At 38.2% G+C, this 12,675-nt stretch overlaps 2 protein-coding genes across 7 annotated transcripts in view; one reads left to right on the top strand and one right to left on the bottom strand.

The window, feature by feature from the left end:
• The window catches only part of INTS13 (integrator complex subunit 13), a 28,519-nt gene extending 18,421 nt beyond the window's left edge, over positions 1–10,098 (bottom strand). For 2 of the 3 annotated variants that reach the window (XM_032347599.1, XM_032347600.1), the window contains exons 1-5: positions 9,560–10,097; positions 8,358–8,594; positions 6,287–6,361; positions 1,338–1,540; positions 889–969 (exon numbers count right to left, since the gene is read on the bottom strand). In XM_032347599.1, coding sequence (XP_032203490.1) covers positions 889–969; positions 1,338–1,540; positions 6,287–6,361; positions 8,358–8,582 — 584 coding nt within the window. In that variant the 5' untranslated portion in view covers positions 8,583–8,594; positions 9,560–10,097. Of the gene's footprint in view, positions 1–888; positions 970–1,337; positions 1,541–6,286; positions 6,362–8,357; positions 8,595–9,559 lie in introns of all 3 variants that reach the window. The other variant, XM_032347601.1, reaches the window with a different exon arrangement.
• A 312-nt stretch (positions 10,099–10,410) lies between these two features.
• Positions 10,411–12,675, top strand: part of FGFR1OP2 (FGFR1 oncogene partner 2) — a 39,176-nt gene continuing 36,911 nt past the window's right edge. For 3 of the 4 annotated variants that reach the window (XM_032347606.1, XM_032347607.1, XM_032347604.1), the window contains exon 1: positions 10,411–10,523. The gene's annotated coding sequence lies outside the window, so the exon portion shown is untranslated. The remainder of the gene's footprint in view (positions 10,524–12,675) is intronic. The other variant, XM_032347605.1, reaches the window with a different exon arrangement.

Raw genomic sequence — 12,675 nt, 5'->3', positions numbered from 1 at the left:
AGGTCATGATCCCAGGGTCCTGGGATCGAGCCCCACATCAGGCTCTCTGCTCAGCAGGGAGCCTGCTTCCCTTCCTCTCTGTCTGCCTGCCTCTCTGCCTACCTGTGATCTCTGGCTGTCAAATAAATAAATAAAATCTTAAAACAAAACAAAACAAAAACTAATGATTTTTAAGGACAAAAATCAGGTAATAATAATAGAAAATAATCCCACTCATTGACAATAATACCAGTACTCCAATTAAGAAAATTAGTAATAGTTCAATCAAATATAAACTCCACATTGCAACTGTCCTAAACATGTCTTTAATAGCTTTATTTACTTTTTTTTTTTGTGAGTGGAGGGGAGGTGGTAGAAGAGGCAGAGGGAGAGAGAGAGAGAGAACCCTGAACCCTAAGCAGACCCCATGCTCAGTGCCAAGCCCAATGCAGGCCTTGATCTCATGACCCTGAGATCATGAACTGAGCCAAAACCAAGAATTAGACACTCAACCAACTGAGCCACCCAAGTGCCCCAACTTTAATCCTTTTAAAAAATTCATACAATGCAATTAGTTATGTTTTGATTTGGTACATATTAAATAATCCTACCAACTACAAGTTTGTAACACAAAGTATGAGAGCAAGCCATCAAAATAAGTATGCTTTATAAATGTATGTATTATTTTACCCTTCTGATCACCTTTCCTATCAAAAAAAAAAGTAAAATTTTAACATGAAAGAGAAAATGGAAAAATTTTCTGATCAAACATACATTTTTTGGCTAATTTGTAGAGCCAGTGGAGAATTCAAGGGAATGCTACCAATTACTGTTATAATCATTGCAATAATTATAATGAAACACAGGACTATAAAATGGAGTATTTATTTCACTTATGATCATACTCACTGATCTGAATTTGCAGCAAGCTTGTTATGCTCATGAATTGTTTCTTGGACACAATCCTCAAGCATTCGTACATGACTATCACTATGGCATAAAAAAGAACAAATTGAATATACAGTGAAAAAATTAAACACACTATTCAGCTGCAGTATCTTGTTATAAGCACTTAAAATTACTTCAATAAGAACTGTCTTTAGCATGTTCACTCACAATACCAAAGAATCAGCTGAAAAACTAATGAGAAAAAAAGTCAAATTAACCGATATGATGACAATCTAAGTAGATTTCACTGAAATGAGTATTTTAGAACTGGATAAATACGGCTTCAATATTAGAAAGGCTACTTGAAATATGCCTAAACACTAACATGCTGTCCCTGTTTTTTCAAATAAAAACTGTAATAAGACATTAAAATTCCCTTAGTGAAAGAATTATTATGATTAATGTCTCACCTTTTTGCATTAGTAATGCAAATTATTCGTCCTCTATTTCCAACACGTTCTGCATTTTCCATTAATAGAGTACGAGCCTCATGTTGGTATTCTGTAATTTTACACAGGGTTTCCACTGCTGCAACGAGACCATGCAGAATGCTGCAGCATTCTGGATCTGCTCGTGGATTAGGAGGCCCAACAGCAGCTAATGCTGCCATTAGCTGAAGAAAAAGAGAAAATGATTATATTGACAAGAGTATGTACAAGTCAGACAAAGACATCACAAGAAAACTACAGCCAGTATATCTTACAAATATGGACACAAATAACCTCAACGAAATACCACCAAACCAAATTCAGCAACATATAAAAAGATTTATACACCATGACAAATTATACACCATGACTTATAGCCCAGGAATGCAAAGTTGATTTAACATCTGAAAATTAATTAACATAAATACCAATAAAATTTTTCAAAAACCCCATGATCATCTTCATAAACACAGAAAAAGCATTTCACGAAATCCAGGACCTTTCATGATAAAAACAATCAACAAACTAGCTATAGACAGGAACTTCCTCAAGCAGAAAATGGCACCAACAAAAAACCTACAGATGACATCATCTTTAATAGTGAAGATTGGACATATTCCCTCTAAGATCAGGAGTAGAAGAAGGCTGTCTTCTCTCATCACTTCTATTCCACACTATATTGGAGGTCCTAGCCCAGGCAATTAAGAAAAAGAAATAAAAGGAATCCAGATTGGAAAGAAAGAAGTAAAATTATCTCTATGTTGCAGATGACGTGACATTTTTTTTTTTTTAAGATTTTTATTTATTTGGGGCGCCTGGGTGGCTCAGTGGGTTAAAACCTCTGCCTTCAGCTCAGGTCATGATCCCAGGGTCCTGGGATCGAGCCTCACATCGAGCTCTCTGCTCGGCGGGGAGCCTGCTTCCCCTTCTCTGCCTGCCTCTCTGCCTACTTGTGATCTCTGTCAAATAAATAAATAAAATCTTTAAAAAGAAAAAAATATATTTTTATTAATTTGAAAAAGAGAGTGAGCGAGCACACAAGTAGGGGGAGCTGGAGAGGGAGATGGAGAAGCAGGCTCCCTGCAGAGCAGGGAGCCAATGCAGGGCTCGATACCAGGACCCTGGGATCATGACCTGAGCCAAAGGCAGATGCTTAACCAACTGAGCCACCCAGGCGCCCCTATATGATCTTGTATGTAGAAAATCATAAGAATCCCCTAACAAACTATTAGAAATGATAAGCAAGTTCAGCAATTTGCAGGATACATAATCAATAATAAAAAATAAAATTGTACTGCAACACATTTGCAATGAATAACCCAAAAATTTAGAAAAAAATTCCATTTATAATAGCACAAAAAGAATAAAATCTCTGGGAAAAAATCAACAAAAGAAATGCAAATTTTATACCCTGAGAACTACAAAACACTGTTGAAAGAAATGAAAGATCTAAATGAATGTAAAACATCCCATGTTCCTGGGTTGAAAGACTTAATATTGTTGAAATAGTAACATTACTCAAACTCAACTACAATTAAAACTTAATCCATGTCAGAATCCCAGCTGATTTCTTTGTAGAAACTGACAAGGTGATTCTAAAATTAATATAGAATTGCAAGAGTCAGAGAACAGCCAAAACAATCTTGAAAGAGAACAAACTGGAAGGACTTTGCTTGTATATGCATAGACACTCTGGAATGAGCCATAAAAAACTAATAGTGGTGGGGATAAACAGTAATTTGCTGGTAAATCAGCTCTCTCTGAAGTTGGGGGTGCAGTGAAGTCCTAACTTGTTTTTGCCAGTATGTATGGTTAAATAAAATACTCCCACCATGGCAGATTTCAAGCTTTACTGAACACAGAGTTGGTAGGAGTTGAACACATTCACCGTCCCAAGTTGGTATAACCGGGGTCTAGCACACCACTAATTGGGTCAGGGGATGAACCGGAAAGTTTTCAAGGTCTACCTTTTACTACACATACAAATATGTATATGTGTACATAAGTACATGTGTATGTATATATGTAAATTTAATTTCTAAACTATGTAAATATTACCTATTCATGAAAAGTAATCAGGAAAGAAAGAAAAAAACTGTGTATAAATGACTATACAAAGTCCCTGGTACATAGGAGAAACTCAATTAAAAAAGTAGCTCCGGGCGCCTGGGTGGCTCAGTGGGTTAAGCCTCTGCCTTCGGCTCAGGTCATGATCTCAGGGTCCTAGGATCAAGCCCCGCATCAAGCTCTCTGCTCGGTGGGGAGCCTGCTTCCCTTCCTCTCTCTCTCTGCCTACCTCTCTGCCTACTTGTGATCTCTGTCTGTCAAATAAATAAATAAAATCTTTTAAAAAAAAAAAAAAAGTACCTTTTTTAGGGATGTTGTGGTCCTAGAGAAAGTAGCAGAAAGCAGGCTTAACTTTTGGAATCAGACAGAGATGGAATGAAATTCTGGCTATGCCTTTAAACACTGTAACCCTGGTCAATCTCTCCTAACCTAAAAGTGAAAATAATATAATCTGTCCCATATTAGTGCAATACTTTCAAACTTTATTTAATTGAGCCTACAAAAACCAGACCCAAACGTCTGAACTCCAACAATTTTGGGTGATAAAATTTAAGATGTATAGGATAGAGTCATGTGCTGTAACAGAAAGAGCCCTGGTCCCAGGTATATAAGTCAAAACACCTCTGGCTCCCGTGGGCCTCTGTTCCTTCACCTGCACATGAAAGGAGTCGAAGCAAAGGATGTTTACAACCCTTCTAGCCCCAAAATTCATCTTCAGTCTACTTCACTTGTTACTCATGATTGTTCACAATAATTAGGGAAAGGTGTGACATGGTTAACCAAAGCTAAACATTAAATGTGTTAACACAAACAAGATTATACATAATGTATACAAAATGTCAATTATTTTATATAATCTTAAACACCAGTGATCTGCTATATAGTTGCCTTCCTAACTAGTTTCCCCTTCTGTTCACAATTTAAAAGCAATCAGCATGATACAATGTGCCTTCACATTCAGAAAGCAGAGGGAAGTAGCAATTCTTTTATCATTACTATACATACCATTATCAAATGCACAACTTTTATAGCACTGCAGAGGTGAGTAAAGAAAACCTATACAAATTTGTACTGATTTTTATTCAGACACAACTAAAGAGGCTTCAGGCTTCCTTCATAGTACCTCTTAAAAAAAGTAAAGCAAAAATACATGCCCTTTCAAAAAGAAAATGCAGAGAGAATGTACAGAGTCTTTAACATTATTTTTTAAAGTAAAGAAAGAATTAAGAATGCTCTAGAGTAATATCAATGCAAAGCCAAAACAATAAAAGCCCACTGCGCGAGTGTATTACCTCAAAAGAATAAAAGATTAGATATGTTTACATATTACAACACTAATCACATTTTAAGACCAAACACTGTGATAAACACATTTTCTTTAAAAATGTTCCATTTACGGGACGCCTGGGTGGCTCAGTCAGTTAAGCTGCTGCCGTCAGCCCAGGTCAAGATCCCAGGGTCCTGGGATCGAGTCCTGCATCGGGCTCCTGCTTCTCTCTCTGCCTCTGCCTGTCACTCTGCTTGCTTGTGCACTCGTGTGCTTTCTCTGACCAACAAATAAATAAATAAATAAATATTTTTTTTTTAAAAAGTTCCATTTACAACATATTTAGATGAAATTATTTCTATTGAAGGATATCCATCAGCAAAAAAACTTTAACATGAAATCATTCAAAAAAATGTATTCAAATATTTCACTAATGCCTCTCATATTCATATTCATCAGTAAAGAACCCAGGAAACTGAAGTCTGTCACCCAACTCAACAACAGCAAAGAACATAATCTATCACAAATCTCAATATCCTTAGACAAATAATGTTTAAAAACCATCAGGCCTAGAAAGCAGCTAGTTCAAACTAGAGCAAAAGACTATGCTCCAAGAAGTATTTCAAGCAAAAAACAAGCTGCTAAATTTCTCATACACTTATGATAAAAATACTAACTTTTTTTAAAAGATTTTATTTATTTATTTATTATTTGACAGACAGAAATGACAAGCAGGTAGAGAGGCAAGCAGAGAGAGATGGGGAAGCAGGCTCCCCGCTGAGCAGAGAGCCCGATGCGGGGCTCGATCCCAGGACCCTGAGATCATGACCTGAGCTGAAGGCAGAGGCTTAACCCACTGAGCCACCCAGGCACCCCTATATATTGACAGGTTTTATAGAGACATGAGGAAAAGCAGCAAGATACATATAAAATAAAGCAAATTAAGAAAAAAAGGAAATGATAAATTGAAGCAATAAACAAAAAGTTACACAAAAAAGGAAAAAATATTTAAGTCAAATCATTATGTGGTACACCTTAAACTTATACAGAGCTGTAAGTCAGTGATATCTCAGTAAAACCTAAAAAAGAGAAAGGATATACCCATATATACTACTTAGCTTAGCAATAAATAACACTTTATACAGATATCATTGCAAATATGCAATTCTAAATTAACAAAAATTCTGATATAACAACACTGAGAAAATGAGGGAAGGTAAGAGGGTAAGCATGGGTGACAAGAAATCTAAAAGTTAAATTTTCATTAACAATAATGATAAAAAATAAAGTTTAAATTGAGAACTCAATCAATAGCAGTAAAAACCATTATTTAGACAAATAAATAAATAAAATCTTAAAAAAAAAAAAAAAAAGAAATACGGAAGTACATACTAGATGAGCTAGAGTTGAAAGTTTGCTTCTAGGAAGTGGGAAAAGACTGGAGTGAAGACAGCTGTTTTTCATTTAGTATTGTTTTAAAACTACAAGCAAATAGTATACTGATAAAAAGAAATAATCTTTCAAATTGTTTTCCAAGAAACTATTACCACATTCAGATAATTTTCAGAAATGGCTATAGCTCAAAACCTAACCATACCTCCTGCAAATTTTGGTCTTCTTGAGTCCAAGAATTTAGAACATGTGCTCCAGAGTCACTCACAATGAAATTCACCTAACAGAGTTCAAAGACATAATTAATATTCACATCCAATTCCACTCAATCATATCATATTTAATATGCAGTCTCTAGCACTGGCTTGCTGATTCATTCATTCACTTTATAGTTCTAGAATGCCTAGTATATGCCAGGTGCTATCCTTGGCACTGGGGATTTGGGAATACAGCAACGAATAAAAATTCTATCACTCACAATATGGGGTAAGTCAGGCATTTGGGGGCAGTGGTAAGATAGAGGGCAGTATAGGAAGAATCCAAATAAGTAAATGCACAAGAGAATTTCAGTGAGTGATAAATGCTATGAAAACCAAATTGGTTAGCTGCTTTAGGTTCAGTGGTCAGAGAAGGGCTCTCCACAGAACTGGCAACTGACTGCAAACCAAATGACCAAAAGAAACCAGCCATAAATGGAGCTGGGGATAGAGAATTCCTGGTACAGCAAACAGCAAATGCATAGGCCTCTAAATGTGTACCCTCAGAAGAGTGAAAAGGTCCCAGCAGGCAAACGGGTGGGAGATAGGCTCAGAGAAACAGGTACTAGCCATACCACGAAAGGCACTGAATGTCAAAATAGTCCATCTGGACTTTATCCTAAAGTAAAAAGCAAACAAAAAAATACTACAGAGAAAAATGATAATAGATATATTAGAAGGATATATTAGAAAGTATATAAGATGATGGATGATTACTCCCTTTTGAAGGAGGATAAGACTATTTCTTTCCCCTGGACTACATGATCTAATCCATGATCTTTTTTCTAACTATCCATGAAATATGAGTTTTGCATCCCTAATATATTTGGTAAGTGGTTTTCTCTCTGAAGTCTTCTCTAACAGGGACATATTCTACTAGCCATTTTAGTTATATTATCTCACTGAAATCTTACATCACAGAAAGAGGTGTTATGCTTACATGTGAGGAAGCTGAGGCTTGGAAAAATTAAGCAATATGGTCAAGGTCACAATGTGGTAGCTAATGATGCCAGAATTTGAACCAAAGCCTCTATCAGAAATTACTACTTATCTTCCCCTCATATCTTCCTTATGTTCTTTTACCCTACATCATGCACAATTTGCAGAGGGACTAAAAACAATTTACATTTTAATTTGGAATATATCTGAATGTATTAGATTCTCTACGTTCAGCCTTACTGCCACTTTCCTGCCTGTGGTAGTCTAAGAGACTGGCTAGGTCTCAGCCTAGGCTGCTCCAAATGAGACAAAGCAAATCATCCACTTGTGGGTAACCAAATGACTCCCAAAATAAAACAGCTGAGATGATGAAACCTGAAGATAATTTTCATATTTGGAATCTATCAATCCTCAATCTCTCTTCGTATGGAAAAAAATAATTTCCACTTAGCATTCTTAAGAGCTTTTCTTGTAATAAGGCTAAATCCTGCAGCAATTTAGTGTGTATCCACTAAAACTATAAGCAGCCAGCCTGCTTAGGTTCAAATGCTAGTTCTGTTTCTAACTAGCTGTGTGCCTCAGGACAAGTTTCTTCTATTTACCTCAATTTCTAGATCTCCAACATGGCAATAGTAAACAAAGCTGATATTCACATGATATCTACCAAAACAATCTGACATTGCTTACACCCAACATCCCTTCTGCTTTGACCGGCAACGGTCTCAATGGTTATTCTCAATTCTATTCTGGTTATTATACACTTTGAATATTGTCCCAGTAATTACAGTAGATACCTTACAGGATTGTTGTGAAAATTAAAGAAGTTAATAAATATGAAGCACTCTGGAAATGACTGGCACATGTAAATGCTCCATAACTGTTAGCTGTTATTATTGTTATTGGCCTTAATTAAATATAGATAGCATGTTAATCCCCCAAAAGAGTTCCACATACCACATTCTTTAAAGTAGTAAACAGCTGTAAGTCAAAACTATAGTAAATTCGTATGTAAAAAATATAACAGACACTTAAGTCCATCCCCCACCCCCAATGATGATTTTGCTTGTACTTCACACTCACCAGCTTTTTGAAAGGAAATATATCATACATTATTCTACAATATTCCATGGAAGATTCTACTGAACAAGTCCACAATGATTTAGATATGGGTGCCAAAGGGATGATTCCTTGGGTCCTATTCTTCACCAGCATATCAAACTCGACATGCTGTCTGCATGATTCTGCCATGTAAGGGCAGTGATCTACAACAAATACTGTTTTATGAGATTCAGAAAAAATCTTCATTTTTGTTTTAACCTGTAAGGGATAAAATATATTAGCCAAATGTCTCATATATGACATTTAATATCCTTAAATTGTTCCTAATTAATGTTTTTTCCTCAAAAAGATTTGGTAGGGAACATGAATAATCAGTATTCAAAGAAATTTATCCAACAAAGGACAAGATTTAAGGAGGTCATGACCAGAAAGTAACTATCAATTGGAGGGATAAGCTACACCATAGTAAGCTGTCACTCTATCAGTCACAGGCAAAATTACAGTATATATATTTTTTGCTTTTTGAATAAACTTAAAATTGCCAGGAAAAAAAAATGTTTACAAATAACTGCACTTGATTCCCTTACGTAATACCAAACATAATCAATGACAAATACTCTTAAAATACACTTCTGATGATTCTTGCTAACTGACATCAATCACATATAAACCCTCAAACTAACCCAAGTCAGCAGTTGGACTTCCCTCCAAAGTCTCAAGACTTCTGAATAAGGTTGAGGTGGGCCAGAATTAACAGGAAAGAGAAGTGACAGCAAAAGAAAAGCCCCCAAATAAACATGTCCTAAGACAACTGCATATCGGGTCTTCACATTAGGAATAAGGACCCCAAATACAGTCTCCCCTTTAGCTTTTTGTAACACCACAGTAATTTATCATGTAGAACAGAAAAACTCAGTTGCTACCATCCACACTGCTGGGGAGGAGAAACTTTTAAACTTTTTCTTATAAAAACTCCCTTGCTTCGCTAATAAAACCTAACACTGAAAAGACAATCCACATTCAAAAAGCACATGGTAAGCAGAGCAAAAGTGTTCATTAAAACGAACTGACTTTCTACGACCTAGCTATTTTCTTCTGCTTTCAAACGCATTTCCCCTTCATGCAAACTCTTTGAGAAACCTAAACACACTCTGCTGGAGGGTGGGGGGTGGAAAGTACAAGGTGAGTGGATAGGGAAGACCTCAGGATCGAGGTTCGCTTACTTTCGTGCCTGGTCCTGCAGTGAAAACGAACAGAGGCTATGGACCACAGCCTCTCTGGAAAAGGCTGCTGGCTGGGTGGGGAGGGTCAGCGCACAGTCAGGAGTGTCTGGTACCAAAGACTGGGGACTATGCTTTCCCCGCTCATCTCCTAGCACACCGGTCCTTCCCAGGCTTCCTAAATGCAGGAGCGCGCGCGCGTGCGCGTGAACACAAACACTCACACACACACTCGGACTCGCGCGTGCGCAAAGCCCTCTTCCTCAGCCCCGCCAAGCTGCCCTTCCCCCTCGGTGGGCCAGACGCCCAGCTCTCAGAACAGGAAGAGGGCGGAGCCAAGAAAAAAATGCCTCCGAACCCCAAGATTTTCTACCCGCTAATTTTCCCAATAACCCTTTGGGAAGATTGATCCGGGCGAACTCAGAGCCTCCCCAACAGCGAAGTACCAACCACAGCACCGGCTAAACCAGCCACGGCCCTTAAGCGCACGGCCCTCCCACCCGGCCTCCCCTTCTTCGCCTCTCCACCCAGGTCGGCTTCCCCTGGCAAAACTCGCGACACTTTGCGAGAAGGCAAGCAGAAGCCTGAGTAGATTGATGGGGAGGGACGTAGAAGGGAACCGCCTCCACCTCTCGCGCATGTCTGCGAGAAGCCTCGAATAAATTTCTTGGCTCTGCCTCCCCCACCGCCCGGCAACGTGAGGCAGGAAATCTCGCGAGGTTTGAGGGCTCTGCGAGCTCTGGTCGCAGGCGATCAGTGGAGGTATTCCTCGGGCCAGTGATGGGGCTGAGCTCCGCTGACCCCTGCAGCCGCCCCTCGACTGACAGTCCCTGCTGGGTTCTGCGTCTGCTGGCCGAAGAAGCTGAAGAGGCGAGAGGAGTCTCTTCCCTTGGCTGCTTAGGTTCCTGCTAGCAGAGGCTTTGAGTCGTAACGCCACAACTGACGGCTGCGAGGGATTGAGACCAGAGTAAGTGGAAATAAATCGAGGGACAAGAGCGGGCGTAGGGAGTTGAAGTTTCCTTTCCCAGGGCCGCCGTCGTTCTTCGCATCTCTGGAACTACTGGCCGCCCTCCGATTCCCTGGGCTCCTTTCCCGCTTCTTGGAGCGGTACTTCCTTTTCCCGGGCCCCAGCTCCTCTTTCCGGGTCTCTCAGGTGCGGAAAGTTTCTTGAAGTCTGGCCCGAACCTTGTCTGGACGCATCTTCGTGTCTCTTTTCTTCCTGCCTAAACCCACCGGAGCTTACCATTGAGAGGAGGGAAGAGGGACCCTATCGGTTTTCAGTTTTCAGCGTTGCAGCCTATTTCATGGATGGAACTATTCCCTCTTTCTTGAAACTGCCTTCCAGGGAATGCTGCTGTTCTCCTGGTTTTCTTCCGTATCCCATTTCTGATAATGGTACCAGTATCTATTCTCCTGTCCCAATGGAAACCTTTATCCTGGATTCTGCATTTCCACTCGCTCTGCTCTATATTATTCCTTCTTTCACCAGAATTATTGCAGTTGCCCGACCCCCCCCCCCCCCAACACACACACACTGGTTTCTCCACCATCATCCTTCCATAGAGATATCATCCTAAAATGTTTATATCACTCCTTTCCTTAAACTTTTCCTCTAACTCTATGCCTAATGGAGTTCAGTCTTAATTGGTAAGCATGATATGCTTCAGGATCTTTAACTATCTGTTCCAGTTCATTTTATATTTTAGTTTCTTCTTTCTTTTCCTCCAAATACCTTAATATGCAACCAAACCAGAACTGGCTGCCCAAACATGTCATGCACTTTCACAGCTCTGTGCCTTTGTATGTGCTGTATCATCTGTCTAGAATGCTTACTCTTTCTCTCTACCCCACTCTTCACCCATCTAGACCCAATTCATAGATTCTTGTCTTCTCAGACTCCCCCAGTTGATATTAATAATACCATTGGTGCTCCCAGAGCACTTGAAATGATTCTTCTGGAGTATCTATTAGGCTGTATAATTTGTTCATGTGTCTGTCTCTTGTGTCAATTTGAGATTAAGTCTGGAATCCTGGCTTGTTCATCTTTGTAACAAAAGCTAGTCCAGTGTTTAGGGGATAGCAGGCATTATTTGTATATACATAATAGGCATCATTTGTATATACATTTGTAAATATGTATACATATTTATAATTCAGTAATTCTAAATATTCATAATAGGAGTCCTTAGTGCTTTTTAAAAATCACAGAATTTTAGAGCCAGAAGGAACATTGTATGTTAGCTAAAGTCCCCTGACCTGTTTTGAAAATGAGAAACTCTGTACCCCAACACAAGTAATTGTATTTTTAGTATTTGTTAATTGAGATTATGCATAATGGGAAAAAACTGCTTTTAAATGATTTTATATTTTATTATACTAGTATCTGTCTGTATTTGAAAAATAGAGAAATATTTATATATGTGAGAAAAATATTTTAGACTAAAGATCATATTTGGTGTGTGTACATCCATGTAACTCTTCCAATGGCTCCTTGGCCCATAGATTATAAATAACTGGTTTAGATTAGGTTAGTTCCTTGACCTGTCATACCTGTTTGAATCTATAAGTATAGGCAACTTATATTTAGCTACAATTCTAAGGTAAAAAAAAAAAAAAAAAAGTTCTCCTGTGTCCTTTTAAATTCTACCTTTCCAACTTTAAAAATTTAGCTTCTTCATAAAGCTCCAAACATGTTGTTCCCATCATTTTCAAAGATTGTGAAAATTTTCTGCGCTCTCAAATACAATAATATATTGTCTGTATAAGACGTTTAATTACATATGTAATTTACATACATTCTTGATTTCTTTAGATTAAAAGTTTCTAAGAAACTTTTAACTATGCCTTTTTATTTTTCTGTTTCCTTAAGTATCTTTAAAAAAATTTTTTTTTAATTTATTTATCTGAGAGAGAGAGAGGTAAAGAAGCAGACTCCCCAATGAGCAGGGAGCCCAATGTGGGGCTCCATCCCAGGACCCCAGGACCACAAACTAAGCCAAAAGCAAACACTTAACTGACAGAGCCACCCAGGCGCCCCTCAATATGTATCTGTTAATATCATCTACTAATTAATATTTGCAGTACCTGCCTAAACAGTCCAATAAAATTTTTTAACTAAA

Source organism: Mustela erminea, chromosome 6 (assembly GCF_009829155.1).
Source record: "Mustela erminea isolate mMusErm1 chromosome 6, mMusErm1.Pri, whole genome shotgun sequence".
NCBI lineage: Eukaryota > Metazoa > Chordata > Mammalia > Carnivora > Mustelidae > Mustela > Mustela erminea.
Note: the sequence above shows the minus strand (reverse complement) of the source record. Positions and strands in the feature narration are given on the sequence as shown.